The 15,914-nt window shown below is 42.2% G+C and overlaps 1 protein-coding gene across 1 annotated transcript in view; it reads right to left on the reverse strand.

The window, feature by feature from the left end:
• Positions 1-11,792: 11,792 nt before the first annotated feature.
• The window catches only part of LOC118397706 (fibronectin type III domain-containing protein 1), an 83,442-nt gene continuing 79,320 nt past the window's right edge, over positions 11,793-15,914 (reverse strand). Inside the window, exons 22-23 of the mRNA XM_052468944.1 lie at positions 14,391-14,513; positions 11,793-14,138 (exon numbers count right to left, since the gene is read on the reverse strand). Of these exons, the coding sequence (XP_052324904.1) occupies positions 14,023-14,138; positions 14,391-14,513 (239 nt within the window). The 3' untranslated portion in view covers positions 11,793-14,022. The remainder of the gene's footprint in view (positions 14,139-14,390; positions 14,514-15,914) is intronic.

Raw genomic sequence — 15,914 nt, forward strand, 5'->3', positions numbered from 1 at the left:
GCCACCTGGTAGGAGCGACCTTAGTATTCTTTCTTTTCTTTATTATTTTGGTTAGGTCAGGGTGTGACATGGGTGATATGTGTGTTTTTGTCTCATCTAGGGTGTTTGTACTGTCTAGGGCTTTTGTAGATTTATGAGGTTGTTTCCATCTAGATGTTTATGTAGGTCTATGGTTGCCTAGATTGGTTCACAATTAGAGGCAGGTGTTTATCGTTGTCTCTGATTGGGAACCATATTTAGGCAGCCATCTTCTTTGGGTATTTTGTGGTTTATTGTCTATGTGTAGTGTCTGCACTCGGTTTCATAGCGTCACGTTCGTTTTGTTGTTTTGTTTAAGTTTTCTTCTTGTTTTTTGTCATTAAATAGAAAATAATGGATTCACACCACGCTGCGCTTTGGTCTACTCCATACGACGATCGTGACACAAATACACAATGAATGGTCTTTTTGTTCAATAAAGTCCTTCTTTATATCCAAAAAAAAAGTCAGTTTAGTTGGCGCCATTGATTTCAGTAATCCAACATGCATACAAACAAATCCAAAAAGTTACCGGTCAAGTTCGTCCAAACAAGTCAAACGATGTTTCTAATTAATCCTCAGGTACTCTAATATCCAAAACTGTAACATTTAAGATGGAAAATAGTATGTTCAATAGGGAAGATAAATAACGAAGAGCACGCACCTCATTCAAGTGCGCAACAAGACTACTTTTCTAGTAAGGGACACCTTGGAATAACTACAACTACTTGTTCATTTTTCAAGAAACAAGCCTGAAACCCTTTCTAAAGACATCTAGTGGAACCCATAGAAACTGCAATCTGGGTCCTTTTTATTTGTATATCCCATAGGTTAGCATTGAAATGACCTGTGACCTCAAAATAAAATTCTGGATGGATTTTCCTCAGGTTTGCGCCTGACATACAGTATCAGTTCTGTTATACTCACAGACATTATTTTAACAGTTTTCGAAACATCAGAGTGTTTTCTATCCAATGCTACTAATTATATGCATATCCTAGCATATACACATGCATATACACACACACTCATTAAAATAAAAGCATACAAGAACACACACATGCATGTAATAGTGCCAGACATGCACACAAACATATACAGTTGGCATTGCTGTTATAATGTTAGTTGCCCTTGATGTCCTTTTTTATTGCATTGTTGTTTGCTGTTTTCTTCTGTCTTTTTCTTTTTTCTCTTTAGTTCATTCTCTTTTTGTTGGTTGTTGGTGCATTGGGGGGGTTCTTGAGGGTGGGGAATGGAATTAATGTTATTTTTTATTTGTCTTCTGGGGAGGACTGTGGGAGGAGTCTCGAATTGTTAAGGAACAGCTATTGGGGAACTGGGGGGGATCTTGGAGGGTTCGGGTTGATGTTTTTTGGCCTGGTGGGAGATCTGTCAACATGCCCTTCAACAGGGCATTGACCCTGGATGCTTCTGTGTGTCGCTCTGAATGAGAGTCTGTTGGATGACTGGTGTGATGTAGTTGTTGAGCGGCTTCACTGCAAGTATATTGTATGTTTCGGATATTCAATAAAACATTTAAAAAAAAATGTTTATGGTGCCGTCTGGTTTGCTTGACATAAGGAATTTGATACTTTGATACTACTTTTGATAGTAGCAATTACATGTACTTTCGATACTTAAGTGGAAGTGAAGTGGAAATGTCTAGGAGCAAGTGTGAAAAAACGCTGAGTGCTGAGAAAATGTGTCTGTCCTCGGTTGCAACACTCACTACTGAGTTCCAAACTTCCCCTAGAAGCAAATTCAGCACAATAGCTGTTCATCGGGAGTTTAAAGAAATGGGTTTTCATGACCGAGCAGCCTCACACAAGCCTAAGATCACCACACGCAATGCAAGGAGTCAGCTGGAGTCGTGTAAAGCTTGCCGCCATTGAAAAGCGTTCTCTGGAATGATGAATCGTGCTTCACCATCTGGCAGTCCGATGGAAGAATCTGGGTTTGGCGGATGCCAGGAGAATGTTCCCTGCACCAATGCATATTGCCAATTGTAAAGTTTGGTGGAGGAGGAATAATAGTCTGGGGTTGTTTTTCATGGTTCAAGCCAGGCCCCTTAGTTCCAGTGAATGGAAATCTTAACGCTACAGCATACAATAACATTCTAGACATTTCTGTGCTTCCAACTTAGTGGCAACAGTTTGGCGAAAGCCCTTTCCTGTTTCAGCATGATAATGGCCCCATGCACAAAGTGAGGTCCATACAGAAATGGTTTGTTGAGATCGGTGTGGAAGAACTTGACTGGCCTGCACAGAGCACTGACCTCAACCCCAACAAAAACCTTTGGGATGAATTGGAACGCCGACTGTGAGCCAGGCCTAATTGCTCAACATCAGTGCCCGACCTCACTAATACTCTTGTGGCTGGATGGAAGCAATTTCCCGCAGCAATGTTCCAACATCTAGAGGAAATCCTTCCCGGAAGAGTGGAGGCTGTTATGGTAGCAAAGGGGGGACCGACTCCATATTAATGCCCATGATTTTGGAACGAGATGTTTGACAAGCAGGTGTGTACACACTTTTGGTCATGTAGTGTATATTTCCTTTTACTCAAGTATGACATTTGGGTACTTTTTCCACCACTGGATACCACCACATTATGTAAATGGTACTCAGATTTGGAGAGATTGCGTCCAGGATGCCAAAATCATTGTGGAGAGCATGAATAATTTGGCCCTAGGAACAACAGTTTTTTATTTGAGAAAAAATTGTATTTTTGTTTCTTCATTTTGCTATCCATACCTGTTATTTATTTGCTTTAGTTTTCATTGTTTTCCTATCCAGCCTTCTATTTGGTGGCTTGCTCTTGATTTTTGTGGCATTTTATTCAAATTAAAAACAACGTGATTTTCCTGTGTTTTATATATATTTCCACGCTATGAGGTCTGAATAATACTTTGAAATTGAGAAAATGATGATAATGCTCGTTTAGTGTATGAGCTGTTTGAAAAGACTGCCCGAAAATTCTGTCAATTGGGATGGAGTTTTTGCCTGCCTGGTGACCAGGCGGGCAAAAACCAGGCTCACCAGGCAATACGTTTGTTAATAGACCAAGAAGGAGAGTTCCAAATCTCTGACAATAACAGCTAGTTAAAAAATGTCCCTGCTTCACTCTATGCCTCACACAGAGTTTAGTTATCTTTTTAGCTATCTGTAAAAAGCGTTAGTGTTATTAGCCTATTTAGCTAGCCTATTTAGCTAGCTCGAACCAGCTAATATGCCACTGCCACAATGGATATCATAAACTGGCTTTGCCAAAGTACCAAAACAAAGCCAAAAGGAGAAGGAGAGTGATGAGCAGCAGCAGCACCATGTGCAGAGCCTACCCACACCTCTACAAGCGCCGCCAGGATAATGGCTCCACAGCCCCCTCCACCTCCGACTGTTCCTGACGATTTTGGAACAGAGGAGCCAGCCTAGGTTAGCCTAGAATCCTACCCTAACCGCAGATTTTTCTGTCCAAAAATGTTAATTTAATATCAGCTGGTTCATATGAAGAGTGGCGTGAATACTCAGTTATTACAGAATTCAATATAATTCCAATGCAAGAGCCCCCCAAAATTGTGCCCCTCACCGATTTAAACTGCACCCTTACTCACTTTATCCTGGCTGTGCCGAGCGTAGTTCTTCAGACATTGTCAAGAGGTTAAGACTAACTGAAAGCTTTTTGTTTTTGAGTAGGAAATACAATTTCTACTTCTGTCTCCGTTAGTAGCTAGTGTCACTGCTAGCTAACCTCACTAGCATAACCTACCTGCAACACGGTATCATTGCTACCTCCCTTCTCTAGTCTAGTTAACCTATGCTCACCCGTTATGTTAACTAGACCGTCTTCTTAGCGTTCACGGCATCGTCGGTCACAGGAGCACTCTTTCTGAAGGCTGTAGGGGAGCAGTATTACGCTGCAGCCGCAGCAAGGATCTATGGAGGTAAGAAGGGTCGCTTAACCTAGGGCCCAGTTCTGGAGGCGGATAGTGCGCAAGGCTACGGCTCTCTGCCCTACCCTCTCTCTTTGGGTTTAACGATTGCTACTCCTTCCCTTCTTCGAATTTCGCAACGGTGGGAAGGCAGAGTTGTGTTAAGGCAAAACCCAACTCTCTGTGCAGCAGCTCATTTTCGTGACTATGCTCAGAAAATGGAGGAGAAGCACTTTTTATCCCGGCCCAAGTCATTTTCCACACATGTCCCTAACATTATAAAACTCAGCAGGTTCAAGACATGCTAGTTATGTAGCTATCCTAAAACTGCTGTGGAGGTATTTGCTTTGGCTATATTGTCTGATGTCTTACGTTATGGTGCTGGCTGCTCTGTCCTAAGAGAGTCCACTTCCTGCATCTATCCAGACTGACTTACTGCAGCCTGGTAGAAGCGACGATGCTATAGGGCACAGGGAGACCCCATCCTATAACACAGTGACCACTCTGTTTGGGATGGAAGGGCTGACACACCCAGTAGAAGTTGGTAATGCTTTCCCTCCTCAACTTCGAACCCTTCGATGACCAGTGATTTTCCAGTCTGTAGTTACAACCCTGCTTACATCCAGTCCTGTCAGCTATCGTCATGCAGGGCTTATACCCTAGCAAACAAATCTATTCAAGCTGTTGAGAAAGGAGAAAAAAGGGGAGAAAAAGGGGAAAGAGACAAACCTGCGACTCTTGGAAAAGAGTTCCAGCCCCTTATGCACACTCTCTATTTTTTACAGTTGGTGTGCTTTTGTCACGGAGAAGTGGCTTTACTACTGTATGTTCCTCCCTATACTCTGTTTTCCACTGTCCCATGCTTCTATGATCTTTTGGACAGGGTGAAGGTTAATCTTGCTGGTGTCCTTTGCCGCTTTCTCGGCCAGCCAAGGCCCCTATAGTGATACAGTTTATCCATAAGGGGGGAACGCCGCTTACACCCAGTCTCTAAGCTTCTAGATCATCCAGGGATGTGACTAGTGTGCTTAAAGTCATTTCACAGCAGCTATTAACCCCTGAAAAGCATGGAGATGTCATATTCATTCTTCTTTCACTTTACCACTGCCCTTGGCGTACCTAAGCGTAAGTGTGGACTTGTGCTCTACCAGCTACTGTTCATGCCCATAGTCTACCCAGGGGTTTCTAACCCCACATTTGGCACTGGTCGACTTTTTCCCATCTGTCACCTTCTCTAGAAGGGCATCCTTGTCGTTGTCTGGTATGTGCGGTTCGCATCTACTTGGATTGTAGGAGAGCTCGGGCAAGGGTGGGTCCCTATTTTTTTTACTATATCCTGCCAGATCATGAGGACAACTGGGGAGCCAGGACGTGCCAATCAGAATTAGTTTTTCACCCCAAAAGGGCAGACAGAAATACTCGTCAGTTTCATCAGCTGTCTGGGTGGCTCGTCTCAGACGATCCTGCAGGGGAAGAAGCCGGATGTGGAGGTCCTGGTCTGTGGTTGTGAGGCCAGTTGGACGTACTGCCACATTCTCTAAAATGACGTTGGAGGCAGCTTATGGTAGAGAAATTAACATTCAATTATCTGGCAACAGCTCTAGTGGACATTCCTGCAGTCAGCATACCAATTGCACGCTCCCCTCAAAACTTGAGACATCTGTGGCATTGTGTTGTGTGACAAAACTGCACATTTGAGAGTTGCCTTTTATTGTTCCCAGCACAAGGTGCACCTGTGTAACGATCATGCTGTTTAATCAGCTTCTTGATATGCTACACTTGTCAGGTGGATGGATTATTTTAGCAAAGGAGAAATGCTCACTAACAGGGATGTAAACACATTTTTGCACAACATTTTTGAGAAATAAGCTTTTTGTACATATGGAACATTTCTGGGATCTTTTATTTCTGCTCATGAAACATGGGACCAATACTTTACATGTTGTGTTCATATTTTTGTTTAGTATATAATGCAGAGGTGATGGAGGGGCTTGGAAAGGCATTCTCCTTCAGAGGAGTTTACCTCTTGGGCACTGTTTTTGGGAGATCTCTCATTATACTGAGATTTTGTGCACCATATATAGGGCTTCCCCTCACTTTGTTGTGAGATTTTTCCCGATGGGTTGTCTCTGCACCTTCTCTGTCAACACTCCATTGTTTTCGGGACCTCTGAGGGTTGCTGATGTTGGAACTTTTGAAATACTGTAGTTGGCCATATTCCCACTTGATACATCGAATTGAGTATTTGATTGAGAACTTACTTGCTCAACCCCGGTTCTCTGATAATGAGTGAGATGTTTCCTACCTGTCTGTCTCCAACAGATGCTTTTAGTAGGTACTTAGTAGTAGGCGGTCCTGGCAAACGTGATATGTCTCGCTCATATTATCAAAGAACCAGTGTAATTTCTCTTTTCTTTCTAACTCACACATGCACAGCATCGGTTTCTCTCTCGTTCTCTATCCTCACTGGCAAACGTGATATGTCTCGCTCATATTATCAAAGAACCCGTGTAATTTCTCTTTTCTTTCTAACTCACACATGCACAGCCTCGGTTTCTCTCTCGTTCTCTATCCTCTCAGACCTTCTACCGATTCCTATAGCAATGATTTAATCTCTCCAGAATGAGGACTAACATTTTCCAACCCAAACAGCGCATGACCTACTTATTCAAAACAACACACACACACAAAAGAATCAGCATGTGGAAAACAGTTAAAAGACCTGCATCATTTTACTTCGCACGCAAATTGTTCTAATTTACGTTTTAATAACCTTGTAATTAAGCACTGTTATGTCCGTTATTCAAATATATGGAAATTGGTCACTCTTGATGACTATGGTGTAACCAATAGCATTGTGTTTTTTGATCTCCTGGTATTTGGGAGCTGTTCTGAAAAAGATGCAGAGTTTTATAATATGAGGTCCACGTGTGGAAAAGGACTTGTGCCTGGACTATCAAGCCAGCATGATGTCACCCTTCTACCGAAGGTGGCTCCCCTTCCTGTTTGGGTGGCGCTTAGCGGTCGTCGTCACCGGCCTACTAGCTGCCACTGATCCCTTTTCCCCTTTATGTTTATTGGTTTCACCTGTTTTGTGTGTAGGCTGATTAGCTGGGCTATATTAGCCAGTAGGCCCACCTGCTCTTTGTGCGGGATTGTTTTGTGTTGCTAATGTGCACGTTTGAGGTTGACGTGTCTTTCGTTCATGGGCTTTTCTCCGGACTGTTTTGAGTCCCCGTGTTTGGGGCGTTTTTTTTGTGTGCGCCCTGTGTTTCGTGGGGTGGCTTATGTTCGCCGTGTGTGCAATTAAAAGCACTACCCTGTACTCTCTGCTTCCTGCGCCTGACTTCGCACCCACTACGCCCAGAGCGTTACACATAGCCTTTTAGTATAAAGGATCTGCAGTGCTTGCACAGTATCCAGACCTGGACTTTCCCTTAAATGAAAGACAAATATTGTGGAGGATATGACACAGACATTAATGTCTTACATGTACAGTTTTTGGTCTCGCTGCTTAGAACAAATGTATAGGCTAGCAGTGTCATACATGGATATGAACGTGAGTCAATGAAGAGGAGAGGATAGTGCAGCTGGACGTTGAGAAGATTGAAAGTATTGATTTCCTGAACCTCAGGCCATGGACTGTACCAACCTGTTGATTTCAGGTTACCTGTGCTGAGCTCCCTGCGCCATTTGACTAGGCCGTCTATCCTTCTCTGCACTCCTGCTCTCATCAGACGGGTGAGCTCATCATTGGCCCTGATGCTAGACTAAAGCAAATGCTGCCATAGACAATCCAACTAAACTAAATGTTTACTGCCAAGGAAAGGGGAAAGTCAACTCGCTTTTATTTTCTATCCAACAACAGGAAACTGAAGAACAACAGGAATAAGCCATTATGAGAGCAGCCAAAGAGTTCTCTCTGGTGCATCTGAAACGGAATTCTATTCCCTATAGAATGCACTACTTTTGGTCAAAAGTAGTGCATTATACGGGATATGCTCAGCTTCTTGTGCTTGTGGATCATATCAAACATATTTTAAGTAACTCTGATGTTTTCTTCTTCTTTAGAACCAGCTAAGCTGCTGTTCCAAAGGGAGACCATCAGTGATCTGCCCAACTATTCTTCTTTTCTTTTCCACTCTCTCATTATTCCTGACCTGTTCTTATCCTTTCTGTTGATGCTCTCTTTTTTCCCTCTCCCTCTCTCTCTCTCTCTGAATCTCTCTCTCACACATACACATCTAACATCTGTAGCAGATGTAGTTATCCCATAGCTTGTGCTTTTGCAGTGCATTTCCCTTCCCCCTGTCTCCTTCCTTCACATTCTCTCGCCCACTCGTCTCCTCTTCCCCAATGTCAAAAGAAAGATACGTACTCAGGCTTATAGTATAGTCTTGACTGTGTATCAACTTTGGGGCCACCCTATGCTGTTAAGAACACTGACCAAAATGCCACTGTTCCATCTTCAGCTCAGAATAGCTGCACTCTAAGACAGGGAGGAGCCAATAAAAATATATTTTTGCGTAGAGAAGTCAAACCCAGAAGTAAAGAAGAAGCAGCCATCACACACAACCCTGTCTGGAAAAATATGTATACATCTGACAGATGTGCAGTAACGTGTTGACAACCCAAAAACAACCATTATCTTGCCCTATTAGAGATGTCTCCCTGTTTACTCTGCTGCGATGCATTTTAAATGGGACCGACCGTCTGACTATCAGCCAACCCAAACACAACGTTGTTTAAATGCTGCAGAGAAGGAATGGGTTCACTCTGATAAGACTGCTGGCTTCACCATACTTTCCTAATGGTGAAGCCAGCATGGTGATGGAGACTAACTCGCTCAGTGATGGATGCCACAATGGAAAATAAAAACTCTCCTCTGTTATGGGCCGTGGAGGACATACTTAGTTTTAGGCAAGATATTTAATGAATTATAGTGATGATACATTTATCTTTGGGTGCAGCTGTGCGGGGTAGGGCCCGTTTCTTTCTCCGATTTAGCTTGCTGTGGGGACCTATTGTGGGCACAGCAAACAGAGGAACGCACATTATGAAAACCCTGGTAAATTAGAGAAATTACTCTCATAGGACAACCTTTTTAATAAACTCAAGACGTTCCAGACTTATGTAGCAGAGGCCAGACTAGCCTGCTGGTCTTACTGTTCGGAGTTATTGAAGGCATCAATCAGAGACTTATAGTATGGAATAAAAAAGATGAATGGACCTTTAGAGTGAGAGTGTGTCATGTTTATGTAGCAAACTAAAGCAAGTGAAACCTCGCCACTATTTCACTCTCTTATCGCCAGTGCCTCTGTGATTCCTAGGAAGAATGTATTTTTTATTGGGTCTTTAAATCTCAATCTCATAGTCAGGACACAAATAATGTGCATACTAGTAAGCTACAACCAGAAAGACTGACAATGAGAATGAATTCCCCTGAAAAATAAGTTGTTACATTTTAGTAGGAATATTTTTTTACTTTTAGGGAGGTAATGTGGAAACTAAATAGTGTAGTTACCTTTCAAGAATGAAATACAGTTTCCAGAAAAACTGCACATTGCATAGACTGAGATTGTTCAACAGAGAAAAGCAGTAAAGCAAATTAACATTCAACCATAAAAATGGCAAAACTGTTTCCAGAAAGTTCCTCTCTTCCCCTCCAAAGAACATCTCGGCTCCTCCAGCGAACTCCTCAATTCTTGAATATATGACAAATCACTATGTTGTTATCGCATGAAAGTGACAGTGACAGTGTACAAGTAGCTCAATCACAATTCATACATAGAAACCTGTCGTTCACTGAAACTTATTGGGCCCTGCCACTCACTTCTGCTGGAATATTTAACTAACAGATGCTCTCTCTCTCTCTCTTTCCCTCTCCTCTCTCTGGCTAGGTGCATCGTAACACATGTGGCTGTGCAAAGCACTGCACCTGTCACCTGATCTCGCTTATTATTATTAAAGTTTTCCTTCAGCTAAGTCTCTCCTCTGTCTTTCTCTCTCTCTCTCTCTCTCTCTCATCCTCCCATCCACTTAAAAATGATATTGTTGGCCATGCTGGCAATTGCAACCGTTTCTAAGTGATTTTGTGGACATATAGTGCCTTTGGAAAGTATTCAGCTGTATTATAAAATTGATAATAATAATTTTAAAAAATCATCATCAATCTACACACTATAGCCCATAATGGCAAAGCAAAAACAAGAGTTTTAGATATTTTTCTGAAAATCAAAGTGTAATATCACATTTACATGTATATTCAGACCCTTTACTCAGTACTTCATTGAAGCACCTTTGGCAGAGATTACAGCATCAAGTCTTCTTGGGTATGACGCTACAAGCTTGGCACAAGTGTATTTGGGGAGTTTCTTCCATTCTTCTCTGCAGATCCTCTCAAGCTCTGTCAGGTTGGATGGGGAGTGTTTCTGCACAGCTATATTCAGGTCTATATTCAGGTCTCTCCAGACCTGTTCGATTGGGTTCAAACCTGGGCTCTGGCTGGGCCACTCAACGACATCCCGAAGCCACTCCTGCATTCTCTGGAATGTGTGCTTAGGGTCGTTGGCCTGTGGGAAGAACCTTCGCCCCAGTCTGAGGTCCTGAGCGCTCTGGAGCAGGTTTAAATCAAGGATTTTTCTGTACTTTGCTCCGTTCATCTTTGCCTCGATCCTGACTAGTCTCCCAGTCCCTGCCGTTGAAAAACATCCCCACAGCATGATGCTGCCACCATCATGCTTCTTAGGGATGGTGCTGCCAGGTTTCCTCCAGACGTGATGCTTGGCATTCAGGCCAAAGAGTTCAATCTTGGTTAAATCAGACCAGATAATCTTGTTTCTCAGGGTCTGAGAGTCTTTAGGTGCCTTTTGGCAAACTCCAAGTGGGCTGTCATGTGCCTTTTACTGAGGAGTGGCTTCAGTCTGGCCACTCTACCACAAGGGGCTGATTGGTTGATTGGTGGAGTGCTACAGAGATGGTTGTCCTTCTGGAAGGTTCTTCCATCTCCACAGAGGAACTCTGGAGCTCTGTCAGCGTGACTATCGGTTTCTTGGTCACCTCCCTGATCAAGGCCCTTCTCCACCAATTGCTCAGTTTGGCCAGGAAGAGTCTTGGTGGTTCCAAACTTCTTATATTTAAGAATGATGGAGGCCACTGTGTTCTTGGGGACCTTCAATTCTGCAGACATTTTTTTGGTATCCTTCCCCATTACTGTGCCTCAACACAATCCTGTCTTAGAGCTCTACGGACAATTCCTTCGACCTCATGGCTTTGTTTTTGCTCTGACATGCAAAGTCAACTGAGGGACCTTTAGTAGACAGGTGTGTGCCTTTCCAAATCATGTCCAATCAATTGAATTTACCACAGGTGGTCTCCAATGAAGTTGTAGAAACATTTCATGGATTATCAATGGAAACAATATGTACCTGAGCTCAATTTCGAGTCTCATAGCAAATAGTTATGTATATAAGTTATTTCTGTTTTATTTTTTTTATTTTAAATTTGCTAAAATTTCTAAAACCCTGTTTTCACTTGATCATTATGGGGTACTGTGTGTAGATTGCTGAGGATTTAAAAAAATCAATTTCAGAATAAGGCTGTAACAAAATGTGGAAAACGTTCAAGAGATCTGAATACTTCCCGAAGGCACTGTATGTCCCTTAATGTGTAATACATAGTTATACAGGTTATGAAACTAAATTGAACAAGTAAAACTGAAACTGAATATATTTGCTCAGGTTTTGACAGTTTGAGTTTCCCTACACGTGGAAACAATACACTGTATGTGACATTAAATGTGGCCATTCAGATATCCTCACTGAACAAATGAACTGTTTAGGGGTCCTTGGTTTCCATAGCACCTTTATTCAATGTCCAACCATTCCTGAGCAAATATTAGTTTTTTTTTCAATGTCCGTATACATACAACACTTCCACACCAACTTCTCATATCGTCTCGTAAATACCAAAGAGTATAAAAACACTATGTATGTTCAAGAAAACAACTGACACCAAAAGTAGTTGTCAAAAGCCATTACTCTATCATACTACTGTTATGAACCAAATATCTTGATTAATAATAAACACACATACAAACCCTTAGCTCCCATTAGTCCTGTTCAGTTTGTGCTTTGGTCTTTTACATGATCTCCATTTCATTAGTGATATCATAATCACAGGTGCACTTTGATGAGATAAATAATGCCAGGGGCTGACTCGGCAATCGGCAATAGTTGGGAATGGGAATAAACAAGGACACTTTCTGATCCGGAAGACAAAAGTTAAACTAAGCAATAGTAATACAGTGCCTTGCTAAAGTATCCATCCCCCTTAGCATTTTTCCAATTTTGTTGCATTACAACCTGTCATTTAAATGGATTTTTATTTGGATTTCATGTAATAGACATGCACAAAATAGTCCAAATTGGTAAAGTGAAATGAAAAAAATTACTTGTTTAAAAACATTCTACATTTTTTAGACTATAGTATAAATAAGATCTGGTGCAACCAATTCCCTTCAGAAGTCACATAATTAGTGAAATAAAGTCCACCTGTGTGCTATCCAAGTGTCACATGATCTGCACATATATGTTCTGAAAGACCCCAGAGTCTGCAACACCACTAAGCAAGGGGGCACCAACAAGCAAGCGGCACCATGAAGACCAAGGAGCTCTCCATACAGGTCAGGGACAAAGTTGTGGAGAAGTACAGATCAGGGTTGGGTTATAAAAAATATCAGAAACTTTGAACATCCCACAGAGCACCATTAAATACATTATTAAAAAATGTAAAGAATATGGCACCACAACAAACCTGCCAAGAGAAGGTCACCCACCAAAACTCACAGACCAGGCATGGAGAGCATTAATCAGTGAGGCAACAAAGAGACCAAAGATAACGCTGACGTGGAGATTGGAGTATCTGTCCATTGGACCACTTTCAGCCGTACACTCCACAGAGCTGGGCTTTACGGAAGAGTGGCCAGAAAAAAAGCCATTGTTTGTTTGCCAATAGGCATGTGGAAGACTCCCCAAACACATGGAAGAAGGTGCTCTGGACAAATGAGACTAAAATTGAGCTTTTTGGCCATCAAGGAAAACGCTATGTCTGGAGCAAACACCTCTCATCACCGTGAGAACACCACCACAGTGAAGCATGGTGGTGGCAGCATCATGCTGCGGTTGATGCTTTTCATCTCCAGGGACTGGGAAACTGGTCAGAATTGAAGGAATGATGGATGGTGCTAAATACAGAGAAATTATTGAGGAAACTCTGTTTCAGTCTTCCAGAGATTTGAGACTCGGACGGAGGTTCACCTTCCAGCAGGACAATGACCCTAAGCATACCGCGAAAGGAACACTTGAGTGGTTTAAGGGGAAACATTTAAATGTCTTGGAATGGCCTGGTCAAAGCCCAGACCTCAATCCAATCTGTGGTATGACTTAAAGATTGCTGTACACCAGCGGAACCCATCCCACTAGAAGGAGCTAGAGCAGTTTTGCCTTGAAGAATGGGCAAAAAAATCCCAGTGGCTAGATGTGCCAAGCTAATAGAGACATACCCCAAGATACTTGCAGCTGTAATTGCTGCAAAAGGTGGCTCTACAAAGTATTGACTTTGAATTGTTATGCACATTTTCAAGTTTTCCGTTTTTTTGTTTGTTTCACAATAAAAAATAGTGTGCATCTTCAAAGTGAGTTGTGTAAATGTTGTGTAAATCAAATGATAAAATCCCCCCCAAAATACATTTTAATTCCAGGTAGTAAGACAACAAAATAGGACAAATGCCAAGGGGGGTGAATACATTCGCAAGCCACTGTACATGCTTTTCCTCCCTCATATACAGACTGCTTTTATAAAAGTGCATGTTAATGAATACATGGAAATATTAATTGTTGTTTAAAGTATTATATTCTCTTCAATCTGAAGTAGTATACATTTGCAATGTTGTTGTCTTTCTGCTGTGGTTAGCAACAGTTTATCTCCAGGGGGCGGGGTCAGTAACAGCATGAGAAAGGCTGCAGCAGGATGGAGTTGGGTTGCCCTCGATGACGAACTCTTTGTGACCCCCTGTGTTACCACTTGCCAGGGATGGGCACCCCGCACTCATACCATCCTCCGAAGAGATGTGGCGTACGCCGGCCGATAGGTCCAAAGTTCACTGGCTCCTGCCTGTATGAGCGATAGTAACCTGCACAGGGGCAGACAGGACAAATTATTATAATGTATTATGAACGGACGTACCACAACATTTATAATGCTTCGTTAGATGATTCTGACTGTTTCTAGAGCATGGATATTGAGGTTGTATATAATCAAGACTCTGGAACTTAATCTGTGAGAATATTTCTTTACTGAATACTGAATACTATGAAACCAATCCTACAAAAGGCTGTGGGCGAGTGATGAATTCTGGAAGTTTGATTATTATATATTTTTTTACCTTGTGCTGTTGGCAGATGCATTGAGAGGTTGGGGGAGCCTGTCCTCCCATCTAGGTAAGAGTCTACAAACTGGCAGTGGTCCTCCCCATGACCGAATGTGTCTGCTATACTGTAGAATGTTTCTGGAGGGCGAGAAAGAGCAGTCAAAGCTTAACAACAGAACACACTCTCAAACAATATTCTATTAAGTAATGAAACAGAGCCTGGTCGGCTACCACATATTCCCAAAAATTATAAAACACAATATGTAGAAGAGAAAGAGGGAGAGAAAGTGTGATTAAGAGAAATGTAGAGAGAGGGAGAGAGAGAGCGCAAAATGGGTGTTAGTGAAGGAAGGAAAAGCAGAAGGGGGAGAGATGGTGGTTAAGAGATTATTCATAGAAAGAGGAATATTAGGAGTAATCATAAAGCTACTTCAATTGAGAAAAGACTTGAACTGAGAGAGAAAGAGAGAAGTATACTGAACAAAAATATAAGCACAACATGAAACAATTTCAAAGATTTTACTGAGTTACAGTTCATATAAGGAAATCAGTCCATTTAAATCAATGCATTAGGCCCTAATTTATGGATTTCACCTGACTGGGAATACAGATATACATCTGGGCATGGATCAGAAAACCAGTCAGTATCTGGTGTAACCACCATTTGCTTCATTCAGCGCGACACATCTCCTTCGCATAGAGTTGATCAGGCTATTGGTTGACCTGTTGAATGTTGTCCTACTATTCTTCAATAGATGTGCAAAGTTGCTGGATATTGGTGGGAACTGGAACACGCTGACCAACAAGTAGACCCAGAGCATCCCAAACATGCTCAATTGGTGACATGTTTGGTGAGTATGCAGGCCATGGAAGAACTGGGACATGTTCAGCTTACAAGAATTGTGTACAGATCCTTGCGACATGGGGCCATCCATTATCATGCTGAAGCATGAGGTGTTGGCGGCGGATGAATGGCACAACAACGGGCCCCAGGATCTTGTCACGGTATATCTGTGCATTCAAATTGCTATCGATAAAATGCAATTGTGTTCATAGCTTATGCCCGACCATATCATAACTCCACCGCCACAATGGGACACTCTGTTCACAACGCTGACATCAGCAAACACTTGCCCACACGACGCCATACACGATTGTGAGGCTGGATGGAAGTACTGCCAAATTCTCTAAAACAACGTTAGAGAAGGTTAATGTTAGAGAAATGAACAATTAATTCTCTGGCAACAGCTCTGGTGGACATTCCTGCACATTTTAGAGTGCCCTTTTATTGTCCTTCAGCACAAGGTGCACCTATGTAATGATCGTGCTGTTTAATCGATATGCCACACTTGTCAGGTGGATGGAGTATCTTGGCAAAGGATAAATGCTCACTAATAGGGATGTAGAGAAATAAGCTTTTGTGCGTATGGAACATTTCTGGGATCTCTTATTTCAGCTCATGAACCATGGGACCAAAACTTTACATGCTGCGTATTATTTTTATTCTGTGTTGATAAAGGAAGAGAGGAGAGGGGGAAG

Source organism: Oncorhynchus keta, chromosome 19 (genome assembly GCF_023373465.1).
Source record: "Oncorhynchus keta strain PuntledgeMale-10-30-2019 chromosome 19, Oket_V2, whole genome shotgun sequence".
Taxonomy (NCBI): Eukaryota; Metazoa; Chordata; class Actinopteri; order Salmoniformes; family Salmonidae; genus Oncorhynchus; species Oncorhynchus keta.